The following is a 14,734-nucleotide window of genomic DNA, read 5'->3' on the forward strand; positions in this document are numbered from 1 at the left end:
CTTATACAAAAAAACTGAAGACCTATAATGTAAACCAATAATCTGAAATTATCCAGTTTATTAAATTTATTTAAATACAAATCATCTTATGCTACAATGTACTGCTTGTTTTATATCACTTACTAAACTGAAAATTATATAAATGTACTATGTATATACAGCAAGCTATTGCAAGCACTTGACTAATGTTTTTGCATAAATGAATGAAGTGAATGAATGAGCGAATTTAGAAGATCAAGTTCTTGAGACAGCAATAATATTAACTCAGAAAACCCAGTTAATACATCAGTGACAAACTTCTGCAATGATGATAATGCTGATGCTTACTTGATGTGTTCCCTCATAGTTTACAAGTACTTCCACATACCAATGCATGAGATCCTTGTAAGTAATCCTATGAAATGAGAATGCAAATATTATTGCTCCTTGTATGGGGAAACCAAAAGCCAGAGAGGTCCAGGACTTACTGAGACCACTAGGTTAGTAATGGTAAAAGCAGAAATTAAGCACATGCTTTGATTCCAAGGCAGGGTATTCTGTGCTTAAGGTCAGGTGGCCTATCAGAAAAGGTGGTGACATAGTGCTACAGCATGTTAAGCTCGAGTTATGTAAATACTTCTCGCCCAAGATCAGGACTGGCCCTAACGTCTGAGGCATAGTCGAACCCAAAGATGGGGGTCATATGGCTTTAGCTATAGGGAGAAGGATTCAGAAACAGGAATCTAGCAGGGCTAACACTTTGTGTTAGATCAGATCTCTGGAAGACACCATTGGGATGGAAAAGGAACCAGACAAGAAGAAAATAAGAAGTGATGAGAGGCATGGAAAGAAAATCAAGAGAGATGAGTATCAGGGAAGCAGAAGGAATTTGGAGATGAGTGGCCATGGTATCAGTCATGGAGGATATGAACTGAGAACTGGCCACTGGGATTGGTGACTAGAAATCACCGCTAATCTATTAAAAGAGCCCTTTTGGTTACAGAGGTAAAAATGAAGACAATTTGCTGGGCAACAGGGTTAAATGAGAAAATTCTAAGTTACACCAAAGAACAGGGAAATCTAGGTACGTTTCACAAGTTTTATAGCAGCTTAAAACAAACACAGTCAACTCTTTCTACCTCCTAAGAACTCTCGCCCAATCTGGAAGATAAGACTGAAGCTAAAAGGTAGATACAGTAGAAGAGTAGGGACATAGAATTTCTTGCTGTTGCTGCTGTTACTTCTGTTCTTTCATCTGTTAAAGAGGGAAAAGTAGCTGTTACTACTCCTCAGAAAGCACACCAGTCTGGAGGCTAAAAAACATACATCTGCCAGCTTGCAAGAAGGCTCAATGCTGACAATGTTTTTCAGACATAAGATTCCACCAGGATGCCATTAATCTTACACTATAAGCCAAAGCAGTAACCCCATTTAACAGAAGAGAAAGGCAAAGAACAGAAAGGCTAAGTAATTGCTAAAGCGGAGAAAGTGACTGACAGATCAGATTTCCGTTTCACTCCTAGTCCTCTCTGCTGATTAGATCTACTCTAACTGCCTTTATAAATGTTTCAATGAATCTTATCTTAATGCATTGGATTAGCAAGACCAACTCCCCAATGATAATGCAAAATAACCCTGAAATGTTTCATGCCTCACTCGTAAGTCAGAAATTGAACTTTCAGTCTCCATTTGGACTGTGATGATCTTGATCTTTCACCTCTAGCAAAAATCTCATAGCTATACTTTGAAAGTTAGTAATGAGTGCTTCATTTGCTTTCCAAGCAGATAGAAAACCTTTTTAAAATACACTCAGACTTTCATGACCTTCATCTATGACTTAAAGACTTCACCACATGCAATAATTTTCTTTGCTAAGGAGACATTCTTAAATTGTCTTTGAAGAGATTTGAGCACCAGCCCCATTGATGAAAGTAAACACACACACACACACACACACACGCACACACGTTATCTTTCTTCTATACCCCAAATAAAAATGTTTCTTTAAAATGCATTTGGAATTCAGCATGACTATCAAAGTTCTAAAATCCTTCAACCTGCTAAGTAAAATATAATAAAAATGCCAGCTAAATATGCTTGCATTAAAAGAAGCACACTGTCTTAATACTAGACTAGGCAAGACCATAGCCTAACGCTGCAAGTAGCAAACACAGTCTAGATCCCTAACCTGAAGTTCTGGCTGTCACACACACAGCTGGGTGGAGCTGACCTCACTTGTGGTGCATTTTGTTTTTTTCTACATTAAAATGGAAAACAATAATTTAACGATGAGGGTCAGCTAGGCAAAACTATTCCACTATGCTTCGCCTATTTTTGTGAGGTTTATAACATGAAGTAGAGATTCTGAATACTGTAATATCACGTTAAACGTAAGCTTCTCAAAGTCAGGCACTGGACTGTCATGTCTCACAACACAATACTCTAAAGCATGGTGCCGTGGCATACTGAGTACTTTTGAGCTGAGACAGACAAGGGGGCCTCAAAAGCAAGATGGTCTCCGTAACCTTCTCCTGCCCTCCTGTCTCCTATCCCTCTTTCTCTTGTCCCTGAGTGGATCATAGAAACTAGAATTCCTCTTCCCCTAGGTGGATCATAGAAAGCAGAAAGGTCACTCTGACTTCCTCCCTTCTCCCCTGAAGATCCTCATGTGACAGGTGTCCTTTCTCACACTCAGGGAAAGCAAGTCTTACAGAGACACAGAAAAGAATCTGAAAAACCTGGCCTTGTTAAGTGGCCCCAGTTTATTACCATTAGAGCATACCCCTTTTTTTTCCAACCATGTTTCTCCCCAACTATCCACTTATTTCCTCAGACAGCATAAAAATATAGTTTTCCCTGGCTCTTTGGGTCTACATTTCTGAAATTACCCATGTCACCTAAAACTTTAGGTAAATAAATTTGTTATGCTTTTCTCTTGTTAATGTGTCATTTGTCATAGGGATGTCAGCTATGACCCTTGTTATGGGTGAGCAAAAGATTACTTTTTCTCCCCTGTAAGATCTTACTATCCTTATTATTCTCTATGGTAGAAAACAGTATCTTAAAGTTGATGCTTAACAACTGGTTGAATACTGTATTCTATTTCTAAAGCTGGATGGTGGACATAGAAGTGCATATTGTGCTTTAAACTGTGTATATGTGTTTTACACACTTTTTGTAGCTATGATAGGTTTCATAATTTTTAAAAGAAGGAGATTCTTGAGGCCCATCCACTAAACATTCTAATTCAATATGTCTAGGATGGATATGATATAAAGAATTTAAGTTTACTTTTCTAATCTTTCAGGTAATGCCAGTGCAAGTGATCCATGAAATCCATTTTAAGAAACAAACAATCAAAACAGCGCAAATAAACATAAATAACATGCCTATAGTCAGTACACTGCTACTAGTGGTAAAGGTGCCTATTTTCATGGTTTGAATTGCCAGGCTTGGTTTTAAACACAGATAACCTAGAGTTTAAATATTACTCCCAGATCTGACTAAAGACTCCTTTCTAACTTGCCCTGACTTTTATCTATTACAACTCTTAATGCTTTTTTCTTTTTTCCTTCAGATATTTGAAGGCAGATGTTCCTTAATTATATTTCTCTTCTACTTGTTTAATACCTAGGCTCTCAAAATTTTGCAAAGCTATATAGCTTTGCAACTTTACTTGGATGTTAAGGTTTCATACTCACTTCACATTTTTAGGCAATGGCTTTTAGCTGAATTCTTCCTTTTCTCAGCATGCAAAAGAAGCAATATTGAGATAAAAGAAGACAATGCCTCTTTCCCAAACCCTACCTTGCTTGCTTTTTCACTAAACACCAGTATAGACGACAAAGAAATGAAACAGTTCTACAACAATACTATGAAAACCACGTAACTCCCTCTCCAAACGTAGGGGAATAATTTTCTAGTTTCTGAAATTTTTTTTCTTTTATAAAGGAATCCACGTGACAGTTATTGTAAGGCAGAAGTAACTTGAATTTAAATACAATGATTCTCTTAGCAAGTCTCATCAGGTTTAAAACCTTTGTAAGGCTTTTGGAGGGAAAAAAATCAAAAAAAAATTTTATCACAGAATCTTGTATTTGGAACAGAAATTTAAACTAAACAAACATATATAGTTTTAAACAAAGAATAAGTGTTTATCTTTTGCCTCCCATGTCAGAATAAAATATAAAACATTCTGATCTATCTTATTTTTGGCAATAAAATTAGGATTAACCAACTCTTACTACTTTTTTTCTTGTTCTTTTTTTTTTTTTTTTTTTTTTGAGATGGAGTCTCGCTCTGTCACCCAGGCTGGAGTGCAATGGCGCAATCTTGGCTCACTGCAACCTCCGCATCACGAGTTCAAGCAATTATTCTGCCTTAGCCTCCCGAGTAGCTGGGATTACAGGCGCATGCCACCAAGCCTGGCTAATTTTTCTATTTTTAGTAGAGATGAGGTTTCCCCATGTTGACCAGGCAAGTCTTGAACTCCTGACCTCAGGTGATCCCCCCTTGCCTGGGCCTCCCAAAATGCTGGGATTACAGACATGAGCCACTGCCCCCGGCCTTATTACTTTTTCTATTACTTAAAAAGGAACTACAGCTACATGCACACACACATACACACAGCCACAATCGCCACCAGCTGGACCATGTCAAAGCACACTCTACAATTTTGCAGTTTTGAAAACTTGTGTTTAAAATATTCAAATGAATAAATAACAATCACAAATAAGAAGCTGACCATGTTTCTAACATTCAAATAAAAATAGCTTAAAATGTAAAAGCCACAAAAGAAGATTGTCAGTCAGCTTTACCACTAAACAGTATCATTTGTTTACCTGAGAAATATACTGGCATTTCAGGGTATATATACTGCTATGCACATACATTGAGTCCCTTCTGCTGCTAAAAGTCATTATAAATTCTAGTTGGCTCACTGAAACAAAAATAACCTAAGTTATAAGAACAGACTTTTTTTTTTAACTAACAAAAAGCAATAAAGTTACTTCTTGCCAAAGTACAACCCATGACAAAATCTTTTGGTAACCAACAATTTTACTGAAAATCATTTAAAATGAAAAGTGTGTAAGTAGCAGAAACAAATTTCCTCCTACGTTCTATAACAACTTCGCAAAATGAAAATAATCATTTCAAATGACACCACTACAACTGCATAAAATCATTAAAAACAAATATGCTATACAACCATACACTTTATTTAGTACATGAGAGCACATATTAAACATGTATATATTACATATAAATATGTAATATATACATGAACATCAACTAAATGTGAAAAAGGTGATAACACAAAATCCTGAAGGAAAACGTTTTCCTACTTGACATAAACACCATCAAGAACATTTTGCAAGGACAATGCAACATGGAAATATGCCACAGCAATTCTATTGCTATGTTTAAAACCCATGTGAGTACAGAGCTGCTACATGCAAGGCAGAGCAGAGAATCACAGAAAGCAGAATCAGGGCCTTCATCAAATACTAGGTGACAGTGAGCCCAGCTTGTGGACCTTTTCATTACACACACCAACAAATTCACTGTCCATCCTTAGATTACATTCTTTCCAATATATTATACAGAAGATTAATCTTCTTTCACATTTACTTCAACAAAAGTCTATATTCACTTATCTAGTAACATTATTTTAGGAAAGCATTAAACTTTTCTACTACCTTTTCTTGCTGATCATTTTCTCCTACCATCTGGTGAAAATATGAAATAGTCTACTCATTTCATATCAGAAGATAGGACCAAACTAGACTCTGCAAACTTCATTTCTGAAGCTTGATATTCAAGATTTATGAAAAATTATATCTTATACCCCGGTCTACAAAAATGCTTGATAATCATGAAACTATACAATATAAACATTTAAAGAAATAGACTAACACTTTTAGAAAACAAAGGAGATATTTCTAAATTCCACATTATTAACGTGGAACATTAATGTAAACAATTTATCTATTGAGGGAATAAACATGTAAGTAGACTTTAGAAGAATCTAATGCTATGTTACTGTCAAGGATATGGATGAAATGTGAACTTTGGCCAAAAGTTGGGAACAAAAAGGTTTTTAGTCTCTAAAATCAATATAGCCTGCACACCTCTTAAGGGAATCACCATTAGACAAATCACATTTATCTCTAATCACAATAGAAAGAAAACCACAGAGCATACTAGTCTAAAACTCTATACCTCCTCTATCTCACTAATTATATGGCAAATAGTAAAAACTACCTGACATAATGAAATCTTTGGTTAAATCCAGCTATCTGCTAATTTCATTCCTACACTAAGAAGCTAAATGTGGCTTTGAGAAAACACACAACCACAATGCCTGGCTTCACTTTCAACGCATGTCTACGCATCTCAGCTGGCTCCTCAGTCCAGCCTAGCTGTCCTGCCATACCCTCAAGTTAACTCACTTTCCTCATCTAATTGGCAATTGCACACTTTCTCCTCCCTTTTGAAACATCAATACCACCTACCTCATTATCACTCTCAGTTGTTGATCTTGCTTCCAACCTCACTAAGAAAATAAAAACCATTAAAAAAGACCAAGTATACCCCTTCTGCCCAGCTACACACATCCATATCCACACACTCTGCCTTCACTTCTGTTATTATAAATAAACAGCCCAAGGTTCACTGACAGTCATACAACTCAATACTATTCTTTCTCATTTGATCAAATATATTACTCCAGCATACACACTCTCTCTTACATCAACAGTTTCCTCTCTAGTGTAGTATACTCATCATGGTACATACATGCTATTATTTCTACATTAAAAAAATTTCTACCCCACATCCCCTCTAAATACAACCTCATTTCCCTTTTCCCTTTCATCACAGAGAACCTCAAAACAGTTGGCTCTACTTCTATCTCTAATTCTGCTCTTCCCATTTTTTTCTTGAGCCCACTCCAAATAAGCTTTTATTTCAATGCTCCACCAAAACCACTCTGGTCAGGCTGCCAGTTACTCCATGTAGCATAATTCAGCGGCTAATCTTCAGAATTTACCTTACACAACTTATATCAGCATTATTTTACACAGTGAACCAGACCCTCCTCCTCAAACACTTTTTCACATGGCTTCCAGGACACCTGGCTTCCCTGACACAATGCTCCCCTGTTTTTCCTGCTCTCATTACTGCTGCTTTCTCTGTTGTCTTTGTTGGTTATTCCTCATTCCCTTGACCTCTTAATGTTGGAGTGATCCAGGGCTCAGTCCTTGAACCTTTTCTCTTTTATATCTATTTCTCTCCCCAAAAAATCTCATCCAATTTTGGCTTTAAATACGTTTATCCACTGATGATTCCCTAATTTATATCTCTAGTTTAGACCACTTCCTAAACTACTAATTCTAATATCTCTAATTCTTCATTAGTATTTCCACTTGGATATATAATAGACATCTTAGTACATCAAAAAACCAAACTCTTGATCTTTACCTATATGGCTGACATTACAAGTATTCACTAAGGTCAGTTCCCTTCTCCTTCAGCACACATAAATGACAACACAAGGTAAGGCCTTATGACTTATTCTGACCAATTTAATGTGAGCAAAGTGCCATGTATCACTGTCAACCTGGGCAGTGAAAAACCTATTTGTGGTTCTGCAATTTTTCTCTCTGCTGTGGCAAGTGAAAATGTTGTGTGTTCCATCCAGAGGGTAGACCTACAAGATAGTAGAGCCTCCAATCAATCTGGCATCTTTGGGGATGGCAAAAGACCTTCCCATTGACCCACATGGGACATGTACCATGAACAAGAAATAAATGTATATTTTTAACCACTGAGATTTTGAAGTTCTTAGTTATCCCAGAATAGCCTAGCCTCTGTAGGCTAATATTCCCCAAACCTGTTCTCACATAGCAACAGCAACCTCATCCTTTCAGTTGCTCGACCAAAAACCTTAAAATCATTCTTGATCCCTCTTTTTCTCTCACACCCCACATCTAATTCATCAGCATATCCTGTACCAAATACACGCAGAATCCAATCACCTTTACTGTCTCCACTACCATTCTGTTCTTCAAAAGACACTGGTGAAAAATAATAAGACAAGTCACAGACTAGGAAAAAAATATTGACAAAGCAAATATCTGATGAAAGAGACATACCCAGAATATACAGAACTCTTAATGCTCATCAATAAGTAAACAAACCACCCAATTTTTTAAAAAATGAGCAAGAGAGTTAATAGACATTTCACTAAAGAAGACATATGAATAGCAAATCAACACATGAAGAGATACTCAGTATCACTGGGAATACAAATTAAATTAGAACCACAATGAGATATCATTACACCATATTAGAATGGCAAAAATTAAAAAGACTGAAAATACAGTACCAAATGTTGACTAGGATGTAGAACACTGGAACTCTCATTCGCTACTGGTTGGAATGTAAAACTGTATGACCACTTTAAAAAATAGTTTGGTGATTTATTTAAAAGTTAAACATACATATGTAGTAAAAGAAGAGTGCTTGTATATTAAGAGAAATAGTCTACATCAGAAGCTATTTATAGGAGGCTTATAACTATTTATAGATGATTCTTCCTTGATTAAAAGGTACTAAAACTTACACCTACCAGATGATATACCCATTCCACTCCTGGATATTTCCAAGGAAATGGGGGTATATTATATATAAACTTAAGATTTCTACAGAAATGCTCATAGCCAAAAATTAGAAACTGCCCAAATTTCCATCAACAGGTGAATGGATAAACAATTTGTAGCATATCTGTATAAAATACTACTCCTCAGCAAAAAAGGTACTGAATTATTAATGAACACAACATAGATGAATTACAAAATATGTATGCTTAGTAAAAAAAGCTAGAAAAGATTTTTTTAAAAAAAGAGCACAAACTGTATAATTCCATCGCATAAAACTCTAAAAAACACAAACTAATCTACAGTGACAGAGAGCAGATCAGTGGTTGCCTGGGGAAGGGGGTGTTGAGAAGGGCAGAAGGAAGGAATGTCAATGGGACTCAGGAAACTCTTTGAGTGTGTATATATGGATATGGATATGTTCACTATCTTGATTGTGTTGGTGGTCTCACAAGTATACACATATGTCAAAGCATTAAACTGTTTATGTTTATACAGTTTGTTATATGTCAATGATACTTCCATAAACCTGTTTTCAATATAGCAGGTACTCAATATTTTTGGAAAACAGAAAGTGGATGAAAATGAAAATCGATGTTGAAAGCAGAATCCTAAGAATGAACTGAAGTGGAAACCCATTATCTTCCCTCCTTCAATAGCATTTTTTTTCTGAATGAGAGAATATAAGTAGAAAAGGAGAAATAAGCTATCACAAATGAATGTCCCTCAGTATAAGTCATAAGGCCTTTCAACCAGGGAAGAACCCCCTATAAGTAGCTTCTGCATTGGACAATTGCTACCCCAATATACAAATACAATTATTGTGCCATAGTCCCCTAGCAGTTGAATAATCTCTTTGAATTCATCTAATAAACCTAGCCTAATTTCTTCTTTTTATATCATCTTCACTTGTCATTAAACATATTGAACTTTTCCCCATCAATTTAGTTTGTTAACAATTTTTTTGGAAATAAGGAATAGCCATATTGGATGTCCTCAGGCTGTGAATCTTGGATGAAAAATGCCTTTCCCAGGTCTTCTCTGTCCTTTGTCTCCCAATTTCCACTGAGGTAGAAGAAAAATCACTATCTCTATTTCACTCATTTCCCTTGCTCTTCTCTTTGAAATCCTAAATTCCATCCATCATGATCAATTTTAGCATCATGCTAATATGTAAGTACACCTCCTTCTTTCACAAGCTGTTATGGCTAGGAGTTTTCTGCAACATCAACCCTTCATGTTCAAAACTATGGTACAATTTTGAAATAAAAGCACAGCATGCACTTATGTTTAAATAAGGTAGCCCCATGACTCACCTCATTTCCACCAACTGCCTTGGTTAAAATCACTGCAGAAGACACAGGCGGAGGCATGCAACCTACTGTCTGCAAACTGAAAAAGAAAAGAAAATCCAACTATAAATAATTTTTTAAATCATAGACAGCTGTCACCACATTCATTCTAAAATAGCAAGGCTGAGCAAATGAAAATAAGGGCATATTTATTGATGCACATGCCCTGTTGAATTTAGACAAGTCTGCACAAGGCAATATGGCTTACAAGGTGCTGCAAATGTATGGGTTCTAATCTCTTATGCTATTCCATAGGCTTGAGTGAGTCTATTTTAAGCTATTTAAGCTCTTATTATACAATTCAAAAAGCAGTCAAGGTATAGTGAGTTCAGTCATTGAAAGATAACCAAAATGGCTAATCATTTGGTAAGTGTATGTAGTCTTAGGTTATTTTTAGGTAAAGTGAAAAATATTTTCCCTACATTTTGTTTGTAGGAAGTCTCTAAATCTTCAAAACCACTTCCAAAGTTCAAAATACTTGACAAGACACAAGCTTGTATCTTTGGATTTCTTTCTATAGAAGAGTAGTTTTCAAACCTTCATCTCATAAAAGACATTTTAATGTTGTAATAACATTACAGAAACAGGCATGACACAATCATACACTTTTGCATTCAGACTCTGTAGTAAATTCTAGTATCTATTCTCAATTTGGTTTTTATTAAATTAAGTGCACACACCCAAGATCATGACAGGTCTATTTTCTTAGTTTAGGACAGAAAATAAACTGCATAACAAGCAAATGAAACTATGAGTAATAAACTTAAGTACTATAAATTTTTTTTATTACTCAAAATCCACATAGAATATATCTTCTGGGGAGAACAGGTATCTGGCCTAAGTGGAAAGTTCATACAGGGCATAGAGGACACAGAGTATCTGACTTAGATTTTGAATGGGTATGATTAAAGGTTACAGTTGACCATTTAACAACATGGATTTGAACTGTGAGGGCCCCACTTATACAAGAATTTCTTCTGCCTCTGCTACGCCTGAGACAGCAAGACTTCTTCCTCTTCTTCAGCCTACTCAATGTGAAGATGAGAAAAATGAAGGCCTATATAATGATCCATTTCTACTTAATGAATAGTAAATATATTTTTTCTTCCTTATAATTTTCTTAATATGTTTCTTTTCTGTAGCTTAATTGTAAGAATATGTAATACGTGTAATATATAAAGTATATGTTAATTGACTCTTTATATTATAGGTAAGGCTTCCAGTCAATGGTTAGGCTACCAGTAGTTAAGTTTTTGGGGAGTCAAAAGTTATATGTGGATTTTCAACTGCATGGGGGTTGGCACCTCTAAGCTTCACAGTGTTCAAGGGTCAACTATATTTTTATTCATTTTTGTAAGAATATATTATCTAAAATTTATGCAATAGATTTACATTAGGTCCGAAATATGAAAAATAATGTTTAAACTCATTTTGATTGAAGCATAAGAAAACTGGAATTTCCAACTCAGTTCCATTCAATATGGTCTTCTTTCCAGATCTGTTTTACCAAGAGCTACTAGAGTGGTCTACCCTATTATGAATTCCCAATTTCTGAGTCTTCCTTAGAGTCTGTTATCATCGTCACTAATACTGAGCATTTACCATTTGTAGTAGACACTATTCTAAACACTTTACATACTATCTCATTTATTCCTCAAAAGTTATATTTAAGATAAGTTGTTATTATTATTCCCATTTTACAGAAAACTGAAGTGAAGAAAGAAGTTAAGTAACTTTCCAAACTCACAAAGCCACCTATCTGGGGTAAAACTTTTATGGGTCACAGACTTATCTAGGCCTCCCACCTCAGCCTCTCTGCCTTCTGTCTCCCCTACCCCCAATACTAGGACAGATCCTCTCATGCATTTTCAATCTTTCTAGCTTTTTCATCCCTCCTCTTCCAGCCCCTTCCCTTCTATATGCAAAAAAGCAGAATTCTCATAGCTTTAAAAAGACAAAAATTTTGCTTGAACCCAGTAGGCGGAGGTTGCAGTGAGCCAAGATCGCGCCACTGCACTCCAGCTGGGCAGCAGAGCGAGATGCCATCTCAAAAATAAATAAATAAAAGACAAAATTTGCCAACTATATACTGAATACATATATCTTCTATGGGTAAAATCCTACAAGAAAGAATTTTTAAAAAGAAATAAAAACATTATTCCTGCGTTCAAGGAGGCAGAAGAGTCAATGCACAAATGTAGATAACTAATAGCAAAATGAGTGAAATGAGTGGTGCTGCCTCCTCAAGATACAATCCCACTTTTCTCATTGTGACTCACTTTTGACCTTTAAAGACTGCCTGCCTCCATGGCCCCACAGACCATTCTCTCTTTACTTCTCCGAAAGGAGATTTCTTCCCCCTCTAATAGTAATAATAACCTTAAAGTAACCAGTAATCTCCAAATCACCAAATCTGGTATCTTTTTCCTCATATTCATTCTGCTTACCTTCTTCTCAGGGCACTCTAATATTTTCATGGTTACTGTTGTAGTTCATTCAAATTTAGTTTCTGTCTTTTAAACCAGTCATTCTGGTGTTTTTGTTTTTTTTTTTAGCCCTAACTACAATTCCCAAATTTGTAGCTGCCTATGACTGCCACTTTAAACTAAGCACGTCTAATATTGTATTTATATATTTGTTTCCCAAATTTATTGACGTATAATTGACAAGCAAATATTATAAAATTTATGGCATACAACATGATGTTTTGACATAGGTATACACTGCGAAATTATTACCACAATCAAACTAATTAACATATACATCTACTCTCTTGGCAATTTTCTAGTATACGTTATTAACTACAGTCACCATGCTGTACAACAGATCTCCAGAATGAATTCATATATTTTCTAAAAAATAAACTTCCCCTCTGAATCTACGTATATTTTTGGTCAATGGGACCAGTTTTTTCCCTAATGATCCAGTTTGAAACTTTGAAGTTATATGTGACTCTACTTGCTCCTCAAAAATCAATCTGTGGCTGGGCGCGGTGGCTCACACCTTTAATCCCAGCACTTTGGGAGGCCGAGGCGGGCAGATCACGAGATGAAGAGATTGAAACCATCCTGGCCAACAGGGTGAAACCCCATCTCTACTAAAAATACAAAAATTAACTGGGCACGGTGGCGGGCACCTGTAATCCCAGCTACTCAGGAGGCTGAGGCAGGAGAATCACTGGAATCCAGGAGGCAGAGGTTGCAGTGAGCCAAGATCACGCCACTGCACTCCAGCCTGGCAACAGAATGAGACTCTGTCTCAAAAAAAAAAAAAAAAAAATCAATCTGTCACAACTAACTTTCCAGTTTCCTCCATGACTACTGCCACCATCATCCCTGTCCAGATGCTTCTCAGCCAATCTGGACACTTAAAAAGGCCTGTTCAATGTTCCCTCTACCTTACTCTGTCCCTTTACTATGCAAGGTAAGGAGTATGTGCTCAGAATATCTTTATTTCAACAACTTAAACATGATTCTGCAACCCCTTCAAGTTAATATACTAAGTATGTACTTTCAAATTAGGGAGGGGAACGGAAAAAACACTAAGCCAGGAAGAGCTTTCTCTAAGTGAATTACGGTAAGTGTATATTCCTTTAAGTTCAACATCTTGAAGTCAGAATTGTTTGTTTTATTTAGCATATTGAGATTGCAAGCTGTCCAATTAATCTTCCTTCGTAGCCACTTTTAAACATGTTGTTATGTGCTTGTTTAGCATTTTTAACAGCTCTCTCTCCATCATCTATACCTTCAAATGCAAACTCCTCAGCCAGTAATTCAGGCCTTCTGCAAGCCAACCCTATGGAAACATTTTATCTTTGTATCTCATTAATGCCTCATTTTTGAAATCCAAGAGTACCCAACCTTTGCTGAACTGCTTATTCTTTAACTGATTACACCACTCATCTGAAAAATCACATGGTGTCGCATTTTGGTGATTACTAGGAGGTGTGTGTGTGTGTGTGTGTGTGTGTGTGTGTATGTGTGTATATATATATATATCCTATATAACCAACTAGGTTGGAAGTTCCCAGAAGACAACAAAAATGAGTAAATATCTTTGTATTCCTTGAGTGGCCTACACATGGTAGATATTCAGTAGCTGTTGGTTATTGATATGCATAATACATTGTTGCTCTAAAATGATGTCATCATATTTATGTGGCATTTTACACTTTTTGGTGAAATTTGATGGTCATTCTCTCAAACTAAATCTGGCCAAAATGGCACTCTTGATTTCCACCATGCCTCCTAACCTAGTTTTCCCCTCTTAAGTAAGTGATGCTACCAATTACCCAGTGGTTCCAACCTAAAACCTTGGTTCCTCTGTCCTCTTTCTATATCCTCCTTACCCATCACCAATGAAAGTTCTACTGTAAAATCTATCTGGCACACATTCATTTCTCTCTGTTGAACTGCTACCTCACCACTACTCTCTGAGTTGATTTCTCTCAGGCCCCTCTACTATCTCTTTTCCGCATAGCAATCAGAAGAATCATTTGCAAATATAAATCAGACCTCATCACTCCCTCATTCCAATCCCTCCAATAGCTTCCTATAGCACTCAGAATAAAATCCGAACACTGTCCCATGGCCTATAAGGCTCTATATAGCGCACTCCTGCCTACTTTTCTACTGTTAGGACATGGTATTTTTCCTCTACATCACCAGGCTCTGGCCTTCCTGGCTGCTTTACTGACTGGAAAACAACAGGCTTGATCCTGCCCTAGAGCCTTTGTACATTCTG

General features: G+C 36.4%; 1 protein-coding gene across 9 annotated transcripts in view; it reads right to left on the minus strand.

Moving 5' to 3' along the window:
• The window catches only part of SLC10A7 (solute carrier family 10 member 7), a 256,432-nt gene that overhangs the window by 228,626 nt on the left and 13,072 nt on the right, over nucleotides 1–14,734 (minus strand). For all 9 annotated transcript variants that reach the window (XR_010587032.1, XM_005556029.4, XM_005556027.4 and 6 more), the window contains exon 4: nucleotides 9,956–10,031. Coding sequence is in view for 8 of the 9 variants with exons in the window: in XM_005556029.4 (XP_005556086.1) it covers nucleotides 9,956–10,031 (76 nt within the window). In the remaining variant the exon portion in view is untranslated. The remainder of the gene's footprint in view (nucleotides 1–9,955; nucleotides 10,032–14,734) is intronic.

This window comes from Macaca fascicularis, chromosome 5 (assembly GCF_037993035.2).
Source record: "Macaca fascicularis isolate 582-1 chromosome 5, T2T-MFA8v1.1".
Lineage (NCBI taxonomy): Eukaryota > Metazoa > Chordata > Mammalia > Primates > Cercopithecidae > Macaca > Macaca fascicularis.